The following is an 18,108-nucleotide window of genomic DNA, read 5'->3' as shown; positions in this document are numbered from 1 at the left end:
TAAATGTATTCAAAAAATATTAGCAAAATTCTATTAATGGTGATGTTTTAGAATTAATGTGGAGTATGACTAACCCTAATTGTACCGCGTTAACAAGTGAATTTTATTGTGTATAAAGAGGAAACTCAAATCCCACAAAATATAACTGCTAAAAAGTTGGCGACGTTTCTGAATTATATTCTCGACTAATCAACAAAGAGAGAGATAACGAAGATGTCACAATTTTTTTGATAATGTACAGAAGAAAAAAGTATTCACTATAGAGAGAATTCTACTTTTAAAAAAAGCGTGTTACTTATAGGTTAGGTTATGTTATTGACAAAATTTTATATAAAGTTATACAGTATATTTTTTCGAATTCTAGAGAATCTGTTTAAAAAAAAAAAAGAGCTTAATGACTTACAGCACTCTGCAATCCTGCAACGTAGCCGTTTTTATCGTAAAGCATTATCACTGCAGGATCATCGTTCTTGATATAGCGACGTCCGAGAAACTTTCCCTCTGCAAATAAATCATATTTATGAACATACACATTACCAAGTGTATAAATATTGTAATAAATATCGAAAACTTAACATTAACATTTGCTTTGTTCCAGGACGATTACTAAGTTATGCTGTAGTATACAAGCTGCAATGTCAGGGCGTAACAATTGTTTTGGCACAACTAGTTCAACAAAATTATAAATTTAACAGTTTATAAATTTAGAATACTGTAATTCTAAATGTGTAAATTCTATATTTACAAAAAAAAAAAAATGTTTTTCTAAGGAAAGCAAACGATCCACAGTTGGCTGATTGCCTTTCACCCATTTGAGTTTAGAATGTTATTTTAAAACAGACATCACCAGCTTATACTGCGAGACAAAACATTGTAAAATTGTTAATATATTATACTCTAAAACAATTAATTTTATTAAATTCTTGAATGTAATGCCTATATAGTACTTGATTTCTGTTGAAAGCATTTACTTACCAGCACACTCTCCGGGCAACTTTGTAAACCCTTGTTTCACTGCGTCTCTCTCTGTTACTGGCATTTTTGCAAAAGCTCTCTTGCTGAGCACATTTACAGCCCAAGTCACTATAATAAATTAAATAGCTCAAGTATTTAAACATCAGTAAAGAAAAATTGACTAATTATTTTTATTTTGAAAAGAAATACCTGTTAATAAATCAAAAGGTGGGCATATATTTGCTAACCAGTATAAGGCGGGCTAATTTCACTACTGCTTCAGCAAGAAAGAACTTGTAGGCGTTGCTTTGTACTGTACTACATATATTATTATTTAATTATATATATATATTTTTTGTTCACCTACTGTTATTTATTTTAACCTTATGTTACCTTGAGCCACTGGCTGCTTACAGGATCAGGTACCTAAATCTTAACTGGAGTAGAGTGATACAACATGAAATAAGGCACATACATACACTGTGCTGCCACTTTATTAGGTACACCTACCTAGTAGCGTGTTAAGCCTCCTTTAGCCTTCAAAACAGCCTGAATTCTTCTAGGCATGGATTGAACAAGATGTTGAAAACGTTGTGTAGGAATGGAGTACCATGCAGACATGAGTGTGTCACGCAGTTCCTTGAGATTCGATGGAGGTATAGGTCTGCAGCGAACAGCCCTTTCCAGTTCATCCCAAAGATGTTCAATAGAATTTGGATCCGTGGACTGAGCGGGCCACTGCAGCAAAGAAAAGTCATTGTCATGTTCCTGGAACCATTCCATAGTGATTCGGGCTTTGTGAACCGGCGCATTATCCTGCTGGAAGTAACCATCTGACTGAGAATAAACTGTCAACATGAACGGATGCACTTGGTCAGCAACGATGTTTAGGTATGATGTGTCATTCAGACGTGAATTTAGGGATATTAATGGACCCAACATGTGCCAATAAAACATTCCCCACGCCATAACACTGCCCCCACCACCTTGCACAGTAGTCGTTAGACATGACAGGTCCGTGGATTCATGTTGTTTTTGCCAAATTTTGAGCCTTCCATCAACATGATGCACCAGAAACTTCGACTTGTTAGACCAAGAAACTGTTTTCCAATCCTAGACAGTCCAGTGCTAGTGTTGCTGTGCCCACAGGTGGCGTGCTCTCTTGTTCTTCATTTATAACAAAGGTACGCGATGTGGCCGTCGGCTGTTGTAGCCCATTCGCGACAAAGTGCGACTAGTGGTCCGTTGCGATATTTTGTTCTGCACACCAAGGTTGTATTCTGACGCGATGTGCGACATTGTGACCCGTCTGTTTGCTTGCACAATTCTAGCCATCCTCCTCTGAACTCTCTCATCAACAAGTGATTTTATTCTGCAGGAGTGCCGTTGAGAGGATGTTTTCTGTTCGTTGCACCATTCTCGATACACCCTTGAAACTGTGGTGCATGGAAAGTTCAGGAGAACTGTCGCTTCAGAGATGCTTTGTCTCCAGCACGTCTTTCACCTACTACAATGCCACGTTCGAAGTCCGTTAAATCACTCCTTTTCCCCATTCTTGCTACGGTTTGTACGCTTAACTGATACTAGAAAGGTTGTTCTGCTGCATTTATATCCACAACTGTGGTCATGTGACTTGCAATGTTGTGGGACAAAAGATTTGTGTGCACAGCAGGGATGTACCTAATAAAGTGGCAGCACATTGTATTCAATAGTGTTTAATGAAACAAACAAAACATAAAATAGGTATACAGGCACTTGCATTAAATTAACCTTCCTTATTATAATATTACAAGAGAAACAATTCAACAAACAGCACTGTTACTTCCATACCACTAGCCTATTGTTATTACATTAATTTTCCTCCTCAGTATATCTTATGCAACACTTGGTATTGTGTCATTCAGCATTAAAGTGAACATTAATGTGAACATAAATTTCTTCAGCTGAAATTTTCCTAGTCTATAAGAATACAGAGTGCCTTTTTATTTCATTGGGGTTCTAAAGTTAATAGTTAATCTTGCTTCTCTGAGCCAAAATTTTGGGATACTAAACTTAATATCTTACTTGTAGGTTTTCACTAGGTCGGGCCAGCTTATTCAATAAGGATGGGTACTCCATTGCTTGACTTTATATTCGTGGTCCTTTTTTGCGTTATCATCTACTTTCCTTATATCTCAACTTTTCTGTTCAGCACATTCCGATCCCATGCTAACTATAACTGAACCCTATTTGAACTTTTCCCATCCGGCCTACGTACTCGCCGCTATTACCTTTCCTCCACACACCACCAAAGCCTTACCCGAAGAAAACAACTCATTTTCCCGTCACTCAATTCATTATATACCAAATTATGTTCTCATTTCTGCTCCCCTTAATTTTTTCTAATCCCCATTAATCCGGTCGCCCTTGAGTTTCTAATGCTCTTACTGTCCACTTTGCGGTATGATTCCTCTGGCTTAATGACAGGAATGAAGAATGAAGAATGTGGGATGTAGAGTTGCTGGAACGAGTGCAAAGAAGGGAAATGAGATCGATGGGGGGGGGGAACAAAGGGGTGTTCTTACCAAGAAAGACTTGAGTTCTGCAAATTGCAGTGCCTGGAGACTAGGCACCTGCGACGTGATTTGATTGAGGTGTTTAAGGCTTTGAATGGATTGAGCAAGCTCAGTACTCATGGATTTTTCCTGTTGCTCAAACTAAACACATGAGGGGACACAAATTCAAATTGAGGAAGGATGGTTGTTGGCAGTTTCCGTTTAGCCACGTTGATTGTTGGAACAATCTTCCATCTGTTGGTGTGGAAGTTAATAGCTTAAATAAATTCAAGGAAGAACTAGACAAACTATTGCAGAAAATGAATAGGTGAAATGGGAAGTCTTTTTTTTTTTTTTTTTGACTGATGCTGTATAAGCTTGCTTTCAATTGGCACTACCATGCTAATGCTAAAATTCAAAAATAAAACAGTGAAATCGATAAAAGATAAATAAATACAAACTTACCTCTCAGTGTAGTCCATGTTGGTTCTGAAACAGTAAGAAAAAGTATAATTATTAACGTCGGTAGAACATTAACTTATTATTAAGTCATTCCTAGAACTTTGTAGCTTCACCTCCAATGTGATGGTGAAATAATGCAAATGAAAATATTTTCTAGAAAATTTTATTGACGTATCGATAATATAAACGAGTATCGATAATATAAACATTTTTTATTTCAAGAAATAGTCTCTCTTTTCATCTAAATAATTCTGCCATCTTTCTGAAAACTTCCGAATGCCTGTTTCAAAGGAGCTTTATAGTTTTCGTTGGTATGAGAATTGTAACTTGCAAATGAGTATAGCCCATGTGTATGATGGCCGTAAATTGCGTGTGTTTTCTGGTTTGGCATTGTTGTGTTATGTGGGATATTTTCCTGGGAACCTCTTGGAGCCCTCATATTAACGTTATACTGCAGTTCACCTGGTGTAGTATCACTGCAAGTTATTCCCAGAAGCAACCAATTTCCAGTCTTTTATCTTAATACGGCTCAGATTACAGCCTATTTAACATATGCTTCTGTTTGTCTGTATTTAAAACAATTTATAAGCAGAAACAGTTCACGCTCATGAACAAAACAGAAAAATTATGATATATAGTGTTGCAGCTATTTTCACCATCACCAAGAAAATTTGTAAGGCCAGCTGCTAGGAAAAGGCCCGGGTTAGAATCCCGTCGATGACACGAGGAATTTTAGTGTGCTTTTTTCACTCCGTGGCTGAGTTAGTTGGTCTCAGGAGTAGATAGCAAGGTTTTCCCTCCCAAGGTTTTTTTCGTCCAGCAAAACAGGCAAATCGACAGGAGAACACGGGCAATTTACAGACAAAATAAATATATGGGTAGATGTAATCATTTATTGGTGACCTTAACAGCATAATTTTTTTTTTTTTTTTTTTTTTGTACCACTCTTGCACTTCACTAGTGGGTGCTGGAGTTAGGTACATATCGTACCGTATATGATAGTAGACCCAAGCCTGGCTTTTCGTGCTGTGGCGGGCACTGGGTGATATTAGCCCAATTTTGGTTATCACCTGGTGGCTGAGTGGCTTGTTCACTATAGCATGCTACACATACTTACATTAACAGGCCACCATGTTGATGGAGTATTATGCCTACAATTATATTAGTGGAGATGGAAGTGGATCCGAGTGCCACCATGTGACAGGAAACATACAATGTACATAATGTAATGTAAAATTGTAAATGCTGTGGTCTGCACGTATAGCATAGTGGTATCATCACCACCATCCTCCCTACATCGGGTGAAAAAGGTCCAGGTTCTAATCCCATCGATAACGCGAGGAACTTTATTGGGCTTCTTTCGTTCCGTGGCCGAGTTAGTCGGTCTTATGCGTAGATAGCAAGGTTCTTTCTCCAGGAACTTGGATTTTTCGTCCAGCTAAAAAAGCAAATCGACCAGAGAACACACGCAATTTGCAGACACAAATAGAGATTTGTGAATTAAATTACGAGTAACCCTAATATAATATATATATATATATATATATATATTTTTTTTTTGCACCAGTTTGCGAATTAAATGATCACCCCCCCTCCTACATAGTTAACTACCCTCTGTGATCACTGAATTATGACCATCCCATCCTAATGGACTATACTACATAGCTCGCAGTATAAAAAGCCGAACAGCTTTGTACGCTACAGCAGTGGTAATCTGCATCTGGTCGTGCAAGTCAAAGTGATAAAGTAGCAGTTATGAGACGTAGTAAAGATATCGCGGAGTTTCAAAAGCAATTGTGGGAGCTCGTGCGTCCATATTCAAATTATGATATTAGGGTCACCCGTAAATGATTACATCTACCCGTAAATGAGTACTAGATAGCGTTAGTTGAACTTCGTTAGCAGTTAAATTGTACGTTTAAATAAATACATATAACGACTTAGATTACAAACGTAATATAATTAATTTTATTTAACATAATTAATTATACATATAACCACTTAGGTTACGTAACATAAATAATTAGTAAAAACAAATAATTAATACATAACTTGATACGAAAGTTATATAAAGGGATTTCGCAGATAACACTCGTTACTGAAACGTAAATATTCCGTAGATAACACTCGTTACTGAAACATAAATATAGCGTTATAACTGTGTTTGGATACAAGTTTAGGATTTAATTTTGTACAGAAATTGAAATTTTATTGAAAGTAAATCTAAATCATGACTCAAACCAGAGCAGCAAAGCAAAGGGCTCAAGCTAATGGGAATGCTGTGGCCCAGGGGAGAACTGAGGGGGGCAGTTGTCCTCTGAATCACAGCCTTGTAAGATGCACTATTTGCTTGATGTTTGCGGAGCAGTCAAGTATGGGACATGATACTGCCATGGGGGATGTCTTTGTGTGTGTGCGATGCAAGGAGTGTAAGGAGATAAGGCGACAACTCAGCGTTGTTATGGGCCTATATGAGAGCTTGAAGGATAGGGTGGATGCCCTCGAAGGATTACAAGTGAGGGGCCCATCAAGCTCTCAGCTGCCCACACCAATGCCAGAGCTTGCACTTGGTCATCGCGGAACACAGCGGCAACCCCCAAGGCAGAATGCGCTGGTCCCAAAGGAACTAGTAGTTGTTGGTGACTCTATTGTCAGGGAAACGGGAAACATGCTTTGTAAAAAGGATAGGTGGAATAGGACCAGGGTATGTCTGCCAGGGGCAAAAGTTGATGACGTTGTAGAGCGGATATCATCTTTTAAGGGCACAAAAGGTGATATAGTTGTACACGTTGGCACTAATGACATTAAGAGTAGGAGACCAGCGGAATTACTTGACAAGTACAGGTCACTGATGAAAAAAAGCCGTGAATTAGGGTTGAAATTGAAAGTGTCTGCAATTCTGCCCAGACACGATAGGAGGGAGTATATGATGAGAGCCCTGTCAATCAATTCGGCCCTGGAAAGATTGTGCAGGGCTCAAGGGGTAGAATTTTTTTCAGCCTGGTCTGTACTTGTTAACAGGAGAGACTGCTTCTACAGGGATGGGATACACTTAAATAGAAAGGGTGCAAGAATGTTTGCTGATGCTATCGAGGCAATGTTAGGTGGGTCGGAAAACTGCTAGATTGGGGGGATACAAGGACTAATAGATTAACAGTAGCCACTGGCAGAGGTGAAAGTGATTCTTGCACTGCTTCTATTGGAATGAGCCGCAGCCTGGAAAATAAGATGCAGGATATTTCAGAGACTGCTGGGAATCATTGGGGTACAAGTAAACACATGGGTTGTGTTAGGGTAGCTAAGAAAAAGAACAGGTGCATGTATACTTGTGTGTACACCAATGCTAGGAGTTTAGTAAATAAATTTGATGAATTTGAGGTATTGCTCAAAACATCAAAGGCAGATATTGTGGGGATTTCAGAGACGTGGTGTCACACAGATATAAGAAATGCAGAACTGGAATTTGGGGAGTACAATGTCTACAGAAAGGATAGACAGGATAGGAAGGGAGGAGGGGTTATGCTATTAGTTAAAAAACACATAAAATCCAAGGAAGTGAAGCCAGTCGACATCGCTGGACAGTGCAGTGTCGAGTCAGTTTGGTGTGACATAAGCATTGGGAGATCAAAATTGAGAGTAGGAGTGTGCTATAGGCCTAATGACTCTGATGAGTATAATAAGAAACTGTTCGGAGAAATAGAGTGGGCCAGTAAATCAGAGAGTCTTATAATGGGGGATTTTAATTTCCCAGATATTGACTGGAATTTGGGGGCTGGTCACTCACACAGTAGCAAGGCTTTTGTGGATTTATTGGATGATTGTTTTCTACATCAGCATGTTCGGGAGGCAACTAGAGGGAGTAATACTCTTGATTTGATTATCAGTAGTGATTCTTCATGCATTAAGAATCTGCAGATAAATGAACCACTTGGTGGCAGTGATCACAGTGTGCTGAAGTGGGAGTTACTCAAAGAGGTAACTACCATTAGGGGTAAAGGGAAGGGGTATTGCTTTCGTAAAGGCGATTACAATGGACTGAGACAGTATTTAAATTCTATACAGTGGGATCAACTGATGATATTGCCAACAGCAAATTCAAAATGGGAAGCATTCAAAGAACTTATCGTGGAAGCTACTAGGCTTTACATACCAACTAAGAAATATTGTTCAAGGTTTAGGCCTAAATAGTTGTCAGATGAACTAATGAGGCATATGGCAGAGAAGAAAAATGCATGGGATACATACAAATTAACACGTGACACGGACGCCTATGATAGATACAAGTTGATCTGTAACCAAGTTACAAAGGAGGTTAGGCAGGCGAAGGCAGATTACGAGAGATCCTTGGCAAGGGATGCGAAGAAAAACAGCAAAGAGTTCTTTACTTATGTAAACTCTAGAAGGAAGGGGATGAATCAGATTGGTCCACTTGAGATCGATGGGTCAACTGTTGATGACCCTGCTCGGGTAGCTAACAAACTAAATGAATATTTTGCATCGACATTCACACATGAGGAGTTATTCAGCGAGGGGAATGCCAGAGGTGTATTCAATTCTAGCAGTAAGCTAGAGAATCTTGTAATAACTGAGAGCAAAGTGGAGGAGAAATTGTTGAAGATAAACACAAGAAAGGCACCTGGGGTGGATGGGATCTATCCAGTTATATTAAAGGAGGCAGCAAAGGAGGTAAGCAAACCCTTAGCCATAATTATGAGAGCTTCCTTGGACTCAGGGGAGGTACCCATTGACTGGAGATGTGCAAATGTGACCCCAATTCACAAAGGGGGATCAAAGGCTGACACAAGTAATTATAGACCTGTGAGTTTAACTTCTGTTCCCGGAAAATTAATGGAGGCACTGGTGAAAGAAGCACTGCAGGATCATCTAGACAAGACTTCAGTTATAGCTAGGACACAGCATGGTTTTGTTAAGGGGAAGTCTTGCCTGACCAATTTGATTGGATACTATGATGCAGTCACAAAAGAACTGGATGCAGGGAATAACTTTGATATTATATACTTGGATCTTAGAAAGGCTTTTGATACTGTTGCACATGGAAGACTGCTGCACAAATTGGAGCAGTGTGGCATTGGAGGCAAGTTGCTGCTATGGATAAAGGGGTGGTTGAGGGGGAGAAGACAGAGAGTGGTAATCAATGGACACTGCTCATCGTGGACTAATGTTATTAGTGGAGTCCCTCAGGGTTCAGTATTGGGGCCTTTATTGTTTTCTGTATTTATAAATGATATTGATGATGGTATATCAGGCTTAATGTCCAAGTTTGCAGACGATACGAAGGTTGGCAGGGTTGTCAAGGACACTACTGACACTATGCTGCTGCAACAGGATTTGGAAAGGTTGAGCAGATGGGCTTCGAGGTGGCAAATGAAGTTTAACATTGACAAATGTAAATTACTACATATGGGAAACAGCAACCCCAGAGCAGCGTATCAACTCTGTGGTACTACACTGACAGTGGTAGAGAATGAAAGGGACCTGGGGGTGGTGGTGCAGGCAGATATGAAGTTCTCTGAGCAGTGCAGACGAGCTGCAAGAGTAGCTCATGGTGTATTGTCAATGATATATAGGAATTTTTCTAGCAGGGATAAGGAGGTGATTATTCCCTTGTATAAGGCAATGGTCAGGCCACACCTAGAGTACTGTATACAGGCCTGGAGGCCTCATTTCAGGAAGGATGTAGAGCTGCTGGAACGAGTACAGAGAAGGGCAACTAGATTGGTGAATGGGACAAAGGGGTGCTCTTACGAAGAAAGGCTTAAGTTTTGCAAATTACAGTGTCTGGAAACTAGGCACCAGCGGGGTGATCTGATAGAGGTGTACAAAGCCTTGAATGGTTTGAGCATGCTCAATGCTGATGGGATTCTTCCTCTAGCTCAGAAAAATCACCTGAGAGGGCATAAATTCAAATTGAGGAAAGACAGATGTAGGATAGATGTGCGGAAATTTGCCTTTAGCCAGCGGGTGGTTGGTGGGTGGAACAGACTTCCATCCCTTGTCGTGGAAGTTGATAGCCTAAATAAGTTTAAGGCTCAGCTGGACAGGTATTTCGAACGAACAGAGGGGTGAAGTGGAAGTGGTTATTTTTATTTATTTATGTTACTTTTTTTTTTTTTTTTTTTTTTTGGCTGATGCTGCATAAGCTTGCTTTCTTGCATCAAATGCCTCTACTAATGCTACCCATGTGTTCTCTGGTCAATTTGCCTATTTTGATGGACGAAAAAACCCATTTCCGGAAAAAATAACCTTGCTAACTACGCTGAGACCGACTAACTCAGCCACGGAGTGGAAAATGCCGATTAAAATTCCTCGCGTAATCGACGGGATTCGAACCCGAGTCTTTTCCACCTAGTGTGGGGATGGTGACGATACCACTGTGCTACCCACGAAGACGGGTGCAACCAAAAAAAATTAACTTTTAATGGTGCGTGCGTTCCAGGTAGAGCTGTTTTTTTTCTTTTTCCCTTCTGTTTGGTGTGTTAATTCTCTCCATAGCAGGCAATTGCCAAATTTTACCAGCAGGTAAATTACATTAATGTTAATCATCATGCCAAATTAACAGGGATTTGAAAATTAGAGTGAATATGTATCAACCAGGATGTACAAGTATTTGTACACAGTTAAAGAATAAGTTAATAGATAACCAATTACTAAATGTTACGCGCAACCCGTACTATAAAGTGTTAAGTTTAACAATGTAATGTCTATATTTTAAGTACACATATTTATTTATTTATTAAATCTGTTTATTGCTCTGCTCAAGAGCCACCCTCTGGACAGCAGTAAGCTAGGGGAGTGATATTTACATACAGAGGTTAAGGCAGGGACATGTGTCCAGGTGTTACATGGAGCACATGTATGCTTAACCTGAAAGGTACAGAATTTACAGTGTGTGTTTTTTTTTATTTATTTATTTTTATTTTATATATATACTTGAAATTGTGGAATACTGAATTATCCCAAATAAGAAGGATATTATTTTATCAAAAAGTGCTGTACAAAAACATGAAAAATATGTACACAAATATAAAGGATCGAGCCAGTCCATCACCGGTTGTTTCCCATGTATCTCTTCAATCTTGACGGTCTTAGCGCTCACTGCAAGGCGTCGTTGGAGTAATAGATGCCAAGAGAGGTGGGACAAGTGACGGCTTCACTTTATTTTATTTAAAATTTATCGTGTCATGGGAAACATTGTCTGGGCAATTTTTCTTCTGGTGGTGTTCTTGAGTCATAACGCTAGATTTGTATATGTGTCCGTTATCTTCTGGCGTCAGTATATATGCTGCTGGCAGAATTTATCCAGATTGATGGCTAGATTGTTGATCAAATCTACCGTCTGTCCTGGGAACATGCGTCTCAAGCCTTTGAGGTTGTTGAAACTGATTCTGAGTGGGAGCCTTGGATCCACTTGGTTTCTTCCGGCAATGTGGGGAGTTTTTATCAGGTCAGTGATATCAAGGGCGTCAAGTCGTCCTGTGATCAGTCTGGCCAGTGCAAGGTTAGCTGCTACAATCTCTTGTTTCCACGGGGCGACTTCGAGATTAATGTAGAGTCGGACCCTAGAAATAGTGTATTGGTTGCCAGTCCGCCAGTTGAGCCATTTCAAGAGCCAGTATTCCAGACTGTGGAACTTGTTGAAGTGTGTTTTGGGAGCAGAGGACCAAATAGTTGCTGCATAAAGAGGTATGGGACAAAGACATCGAAGAACATATTTCTTTACCAATTCGGCGTCATGAATTCCCGTTAGTTCCTGGTGGATCGCCCACATAGCGAAGTACATTTTTGTTTTTGTGTTCAGGAAGTGAGCCTGGAATGTCAGCCCCTCATCCCATACTAATCCGAGATCCTTGTGTGCCTTAACATTTTGAATGGGTGATCTATTGATGGTAAGATTGATATCATTGTGTGACTTCTTCCAGGTGAAAAGCATTTGAGCTGTCTTTGCTTGGTTAATCTGTAATACGATTGAGGCCAGATATTGTTCAAGGTGATGGATCTTCTTACTTGCCTGCAAGGTAGTGGTAAGAATCTGACTTTGATCAGAAGACTTGATGTAAAGTTTCAGGTCATTAACGTATGATTTGAAGTCAGTTTGGGATGCCAGGAAGGGTTCCAGCGTTGCGGAAAATAGGGTTGATGATGAGGACTCTCCCTTGTGGGACACCTCTATTAATAATGCATGTTGTCTGAAAGCTGCGATATGAGATATCTATTCTCCAGGATTGATTTAATGATGCAGAGAGTCTTTTTTCTGTGATGTTGAAGTAATGCTGGAGAATGGTGATTAGAGCGGATATGTCTATTTTGTCATAGGCTACTTTTATATCAAAGAAAATAACATCAAGCTGGGTCCTGTCGTTGAGGGCTTTCTGGATTCTGATAAGGATGTCCAGGAGGTTGATATGAGTAGAGCTCCCCTTAATCACGATATAGAGGTACGAGGGCCTGTGATTGAAACAATGGTCTGCAATGGAAGGCTGAATTGCTTTTTCAAATATCTTAAGGAACCCACAGCTGGTGGCAATAGGTCTGAAATATTGTGGCCGCTTGGGGTCTCTGCATTTAGGGACTGGATGAACAAAGTACGTGTTCCAGATCTTTGGGATCCTTCCACTTTCTAGGATATTATTGAAAATATGGACTAGGGGTCTATAATATATGTACTACAGATTTTAATTAGAAACAGAGGAACCCGGTCGGGACCCACTACAACTTTCAATGGTAGTTTTTTGACGATCTCCATCAGATGGCTTCGGGTTATGGTTAGTAGTGATATTGGAGGTTTGCAAGGAAGGCCAAAAAGTGTAACAGGGAGTTGTGAATGTGATTGGTCAGTCTGTTGAAAAGTGAGCTCAGTCCATTCCTTAAATATTTCTTCCTTCATAGTGATTTGCTTGTGGCTCTGTTTTTGGAGTCTTTTAGATCTTTTCAGCTTATCCAGGGCAAGTTGGTTGCAGAAAAGTCTTTTCTGTCTTAAGAAGAGAGCCCTTGCCTTTTTATAGGCGGTGAAGTTTTCGCGGTCAGCAGATTTTCTCCCATCGTCGGTAGGCCTCCTGCTTCTGGAGGAAAGTTTGTTTGATTGGTCGATTAAACCATGCGAAGGTGGTGTGGACGAGTACCCAGAATCATCTGTCCAGGTGACTAATGCTTTTGGGTAGCCAAGAGGTCAGAACAGAACAACAGAACACACACATAATACACACAAATCTACGTCGTTCACATTATGGCCCATTTGTAGTGATACTGTTCTTCACAGAGATAAGAGGCGGAGTTGAACAGATGTTCTAGGCGCCGCCCTTTACAAAACACATGTCCACATGTCCAAACCACGCGGAGGTTCTGGAGGTGATGCGTATTTCTTTTGCAGCTCCTTCTTTGGCTATTGCATAAGGCTCTGCGGTTAGATGGCTTATGACTACGTCAAGTGAAAAGAGTGTGCAGTTGAATTCTCTGAGTCGTCTGAGGATAATACCTGGTTTCAGGAATTTTGTAGAAAAGATCAGTTCTCTCTCTCAGGTTGGTTTTTTTTTCTGGGCAAATGAAGATTGTGTTTTTCCTATAAGGCGATTTCACAAGTGATAGGATTGTGGTCATAGTAGAATTTAAACGAAGAGGTGATCGCAAAATATTGTCAAGATTATGGAATACGAGGTCGAGTGTGCTACTACCTCTAGTTGGGCTAGTAATAATTTGCGCGAAGCGTAGGGAAGCAAATATGGCGTCAAGTTCTTTCCTGGCTTGTTCATGGCGTGGTATAGGCATATTGAAGTTTCCTGTCACAATGGTTTTGAGGCCTGTTTCCAAGTTTGTGACTATCCAGTTGTGTAGATCTGCTCTTGAATCTTCAACATGATCTGGGGGAAAATATATTACACAGACTTGTATCTGGGTGTCCTTGTTCAATAACACTGTTGATAGAGCTTCGAAGTTGTGAGTTTGGCTGGTTTTAATTTGTGGGTTGGAAATTTTCTCTGAAGACCAGTGCGACTCCGCCTCCTCTTCTGACGTCTCTGGAATTCTCTAGACAGCTATAACTTGTCGGCTGCGTGAGTGTATCTAAGTGATTATCCTTTTGTAATCAGGTTTCTGTAATACATATAATATCATATACTGCTCTATAACCTTCTTTATTGCCTACCTAGCGTATGAATGCTGTGTCGAGGCCCAATGTAATTTATTTATTTATTGAGTAAATAATATCAATTCCAATCATCTGCTGTGCTGGCAAGTGGGCACGTAATCGTACTCCCCCTTCCTTTACGGGAATTAATCCAGTGTTCTTTGCTATCCCGCTAATGTTTGTTATCCCGGTGCTGACGTTTGGAGGACAAATGTTGAACACATGAACCTGAAGTCCATCCTTTCCGTTTTGTTTTTCTCCGTTTCCCCAACAAATGAAGAACAAACAAACAAGTTCTGTTTGTTTGTTCTTAGCCATTTTCATTGTTTATAACTTTATCAAGTTGGGAAGAAGTATTTGCACAGTTGTTACCAGGAAATAGCATGACAGTTGTGTGTTAAGCGGCAAAGGAACTAAGGATGTGAGGTATAAGTTTATTGTGTTTGTAACTGTGCGTTCTTTGGTTGTTTGCTGGACGAAAAAAAAAAAAAAACGGAATTTCCGGAAGGAAAGATCATGATACCCTCGTTTCAGACCGACTAATTCAGTCATATTGTATTGTGAAAAATGTCCAAAAAAAATTCCTTGCATCACTGACGGGATTTGCACTCGGATTGGGAGGATGATGATTATATCCTCTGTGTTACACACAATGGCACACGCCTTTTGTGAAAACATCAGAAGGGGTGGTGAAATGCGTATCAGGGACAGTGGATATGTGTGTTAAGCGTCAAAGCAGCTAAGGCGACAAGGAGTCAGTATATTGTGCCTGTAAATTTTGTATATTCTATGGTAGATTTATCTGTTTGTTGGATGAACAATTGAGCTTCCGGGGGGGGAAAAAAGTAAAAATATTCAATCCCCGCCAGAGACCAACTCAGCGAGGTTGTAAAAAGAACCTATAAAAGTTTCTCGCGTTATTGACGGGATTTGGTCTGCAACTCCGCGGAATGGCAACAGTTGGTCTAGTTGTCTAGAACAACTAGACCAACAACAGTTGGTCTAGTTGTTCTAGTTCACTTTGGGGACGTCGAGAACTCTTTCAATGGGGACGATAATTTATAGTTTCTCATCGGAAGGACGATTATTATATCCACTATACTACCAGCGAGGGCACACAGATAGTAGCCCTCTTAACAATTTGATTACTTTATAGTATTAAAATGATTAATAATTTCAAAAGTCACGACAAGATACAATAAGAAATACTGTGTACATAATAATGTGATACTCCCTCAGTTCTAGATAAATGCAAGGGGTACTTCACTTGGACTAGTCGCGCTCATTAGAATAAATTTATTTAATTATTATTTTTATCTGTGCGTTGCTTGTCTGTCTGTCCTTGAGACAAGGTCAGCCTGGCCGGTATAGATTGCAAGCCCACTTCTGCTTGATGTAATCAACTGCAATATCCTGTCGGGTAAGCCCTAGGAACGTGTGCTTTGTAAAATATTACTGTAACTACCTGTACCAGTAATCCAGATCAGTTTAGATGCCTAAAGATGGGGTTCAGCAAAACCTTAAAACGCAGCGAACTGTATTAAGTGTAAGGTGTAAGATATTTTCTTCAGTAAATATCTTAAAACTTACTTAAGTGATGTACCACTTATGTATCTCATTTACTTGCTCATTTCACACACTCGTACGCCTTCATAAAAAAACAAACTTATTCGTGACCAATGAACTTTTCATGAATTTGTTATCCGCCTACTAAGGATTTTTTCATAGCAGTATTACACATTTCAAACTCTGTATGAGATACTGGGACAGATATAATAATAAGCGGGTTAAGTATAATATAATATACTTAACCCGCTAATTACCCCGCTTAATATAAGCGGGGTAATAGGATCAAAGGGCAACACAAGTAATCATAGACCAATTCACAAAGGAGGATCAAAGGGCAACACAAGTAATTATAGACCTATTAGTTTAACTTCTGTTCCAGGAAAATTAATGGAGGCACTGGTTAAAGAAGCACTGCAGGATCATTTAGACAAGACTTCAGTTATAGCTGAGACACAGCATGGTTTTGTTAAGGGAAAGTCTTGCCTGACCAATTTGATTGGATACTATGATGTGGTCACAAAGGAACTGGATGCAGGGATTAACTTTGATATCATATATTTGGATCTTAGAAAGGCTTTTGATACTGTTGCACCTGGAAGACTGCTGCACAAATTGGAGCAGTGTGACAATGGAGGCAAATTACTGCTATGGATAAAGGGATGGTTGAGTGGGAGAAGACAGAGAGTGGTAATTAATGGACACTGTTCATCGTGGACTAATGTTATTAGTGGAGTCCCTCAGGGTTCAGTATTGGGTCCATTGTTGTTTTCTGTATTTATAAATGATATTGATTATGGTATATCAAGCTTAATGTCCAAGTTTGCAGACGATACGAAGATTGGCAGGGTTGTTAAGGACACTAATAACAGTGCGCTGCTGCAACAGGATCTAGAAAAGTTGAGCAGATGGGCTGAGAGGTGGCAAATGAAGTTTAATACTGTATTGACAAATGTAAAGTACTACATATGGGAAGCAGCAACCCCAGAGTGACGTATCAACTCTGTGGTACTACACTGACAGTGGTAGAGAACGAAAAGAACCTGGGGGTAATTGTGCAGGCAGATATGGAGTTTTCTCAGCAGTACAGACGGTCTGCAAGAGTAGCTCATGGTGTCTTGTCAATGATATACAGGAATTTTTCTAGCAGTGATAAGGAGGTGATTATCCCCTTATATAAGGCAATGGTCAGGCCACACTTTGAGTACTGTATAAGGTCTGGAGGCCTCATTTCAAGAAGGATGTAGAGCTGCTGGAACGAGTACAGAGAAGGGCAACAAGATTAGTGAATGGAACAAAGGGTTGCTCTTACGAAGAAAGGCTTAAGTTTTGCAAATTACCGTGTCTGGAGACTATGCACCTGCCAGGTGATCTGATTGAGGTGTATAAAGCCTTGAATGGTTTGAGCATGCTCAATGCCGATGGAATTCTTCCTCTTGCTCAGAATAATCATTTGAGAGGGCATAAATTCAAATTGAGGACAGACAGATGTAGGATAGATGTGCGGAAGTTTGCCTTTAGCTAGCGGGTGGTTGGTTGGTGGAACAGGCTTCCATCCCTTGTTGTGGAAGTTGATAGCCTAAATAAATTTAAGGCTGAGCTGGACAGGTACTTGGAACGAATGAAGGGGTGAAATGGGAGCGTTTTTTTTTTTTTTTTTTTTGGATGATGCTGCATAAGCTTGCTTTCTTGCATCATATGCCTCTACTAATGCTAAAGAACCATGGAATATGACGCCCCCCTCGCCCTAAATCACTTAAATACATTAAGATATTCATTAAATTTCAAATAACTAACAATATTCACAAAATATGTTATTTATTTAAATAACATTACGGCCAGCTTCCCACAAAAAAAAAAAAAAAAAAGGAAAAAAAGTTTCTCCTTTTTTGTTTTGAAAGCATGCCGGTATGCCTTTATGTGCAGGGACTGCTCCGCTACTTCATCAACTCGTGAAATGCTAAGACTAGAAATTGTCCCAAAATATGAAAGCAATATTGCAAAGATCACCATCTAAAACACAAAAAAAAAAAAAAAAAAATCTCAAGCAGGTCAATTCAGTGCATATTAAAATTAAATTAAATTTTCTGTTTATACTCCGGCACGACAACCAAGTCAGTAGAGTCTACAATTAATCGTCAATACAAATAATTACTTAATTAATTAACCACTGGGCTACGTCAGGCCTGGAGGCCTCATTTTAGGAAGGATGTAGTGCTGCTGGAACGAGTACGGAGGAGGATAACGAGATTGGTAAGGAGAACAAACGGGTGCCCCTACCAAGAAAGGCTTAAGTTCTGCAAATTGCAGCATCTGGAGACTAGGCACCCGCGAGTTTATCTGATTGAGGTGTTTAAGGCTTTAAATAGTTTGAGCAAGTTGACCCCGGGGGCTCACATCTGGTGAGTATGGGCTTGGCAAACCCAGGGTCCTGAGCTGGATATCATCATT

General features: G+C 39.9%; 1 protein-coding gene across 1 annotated transcript in view; it reads right to left on the bottom strand.

The window, feature by feature from the left end:
- LOC150075301 (uncharacterized) overlaps nt 1–18,108 on the bottom strand; it is a 43,238-nt gene that overhangs the window by 12,651 nt on the left and 12,479 nt on the right. Inside the window, exons 2-4 of the mRNA XM_090388671.1 lie at nt 3,954–3,977; nt 976–1,083; nt 404–501 (exon numbers count right to left, since the gene is read on the bottom strand). Coding sequence (XP_090244797.1) covers nt 404–501; nt 976–1,083; nt 3,954–3,977 — 230 coding nt within the window. The remainder of the gene's footprint in view (nt 1–403; nt 502–975; nt 1,084–3,953; nt 3,978–18,108) is intronic.

Source organism: Mastigoproctus giganteus, chromosome 14, assembly GCF_048544385.1.
Source record: "Mastigoproctus giganteus isolate SK-2022 chromosome 14, ASM4854438v1, whole genome shotgun sequence".
Lineage (NCBI taxonomy): Eukaryota > Metazoa > Arthropoda > Arachnida > Uropygi > Thelyphonidae > Mastigoproctus > Mastigoproctus giganteus.
Note: the sequence above shows the minus strand (reverse complement) of the source record. Positions and strands in the feature narration are given on the sequence as shown.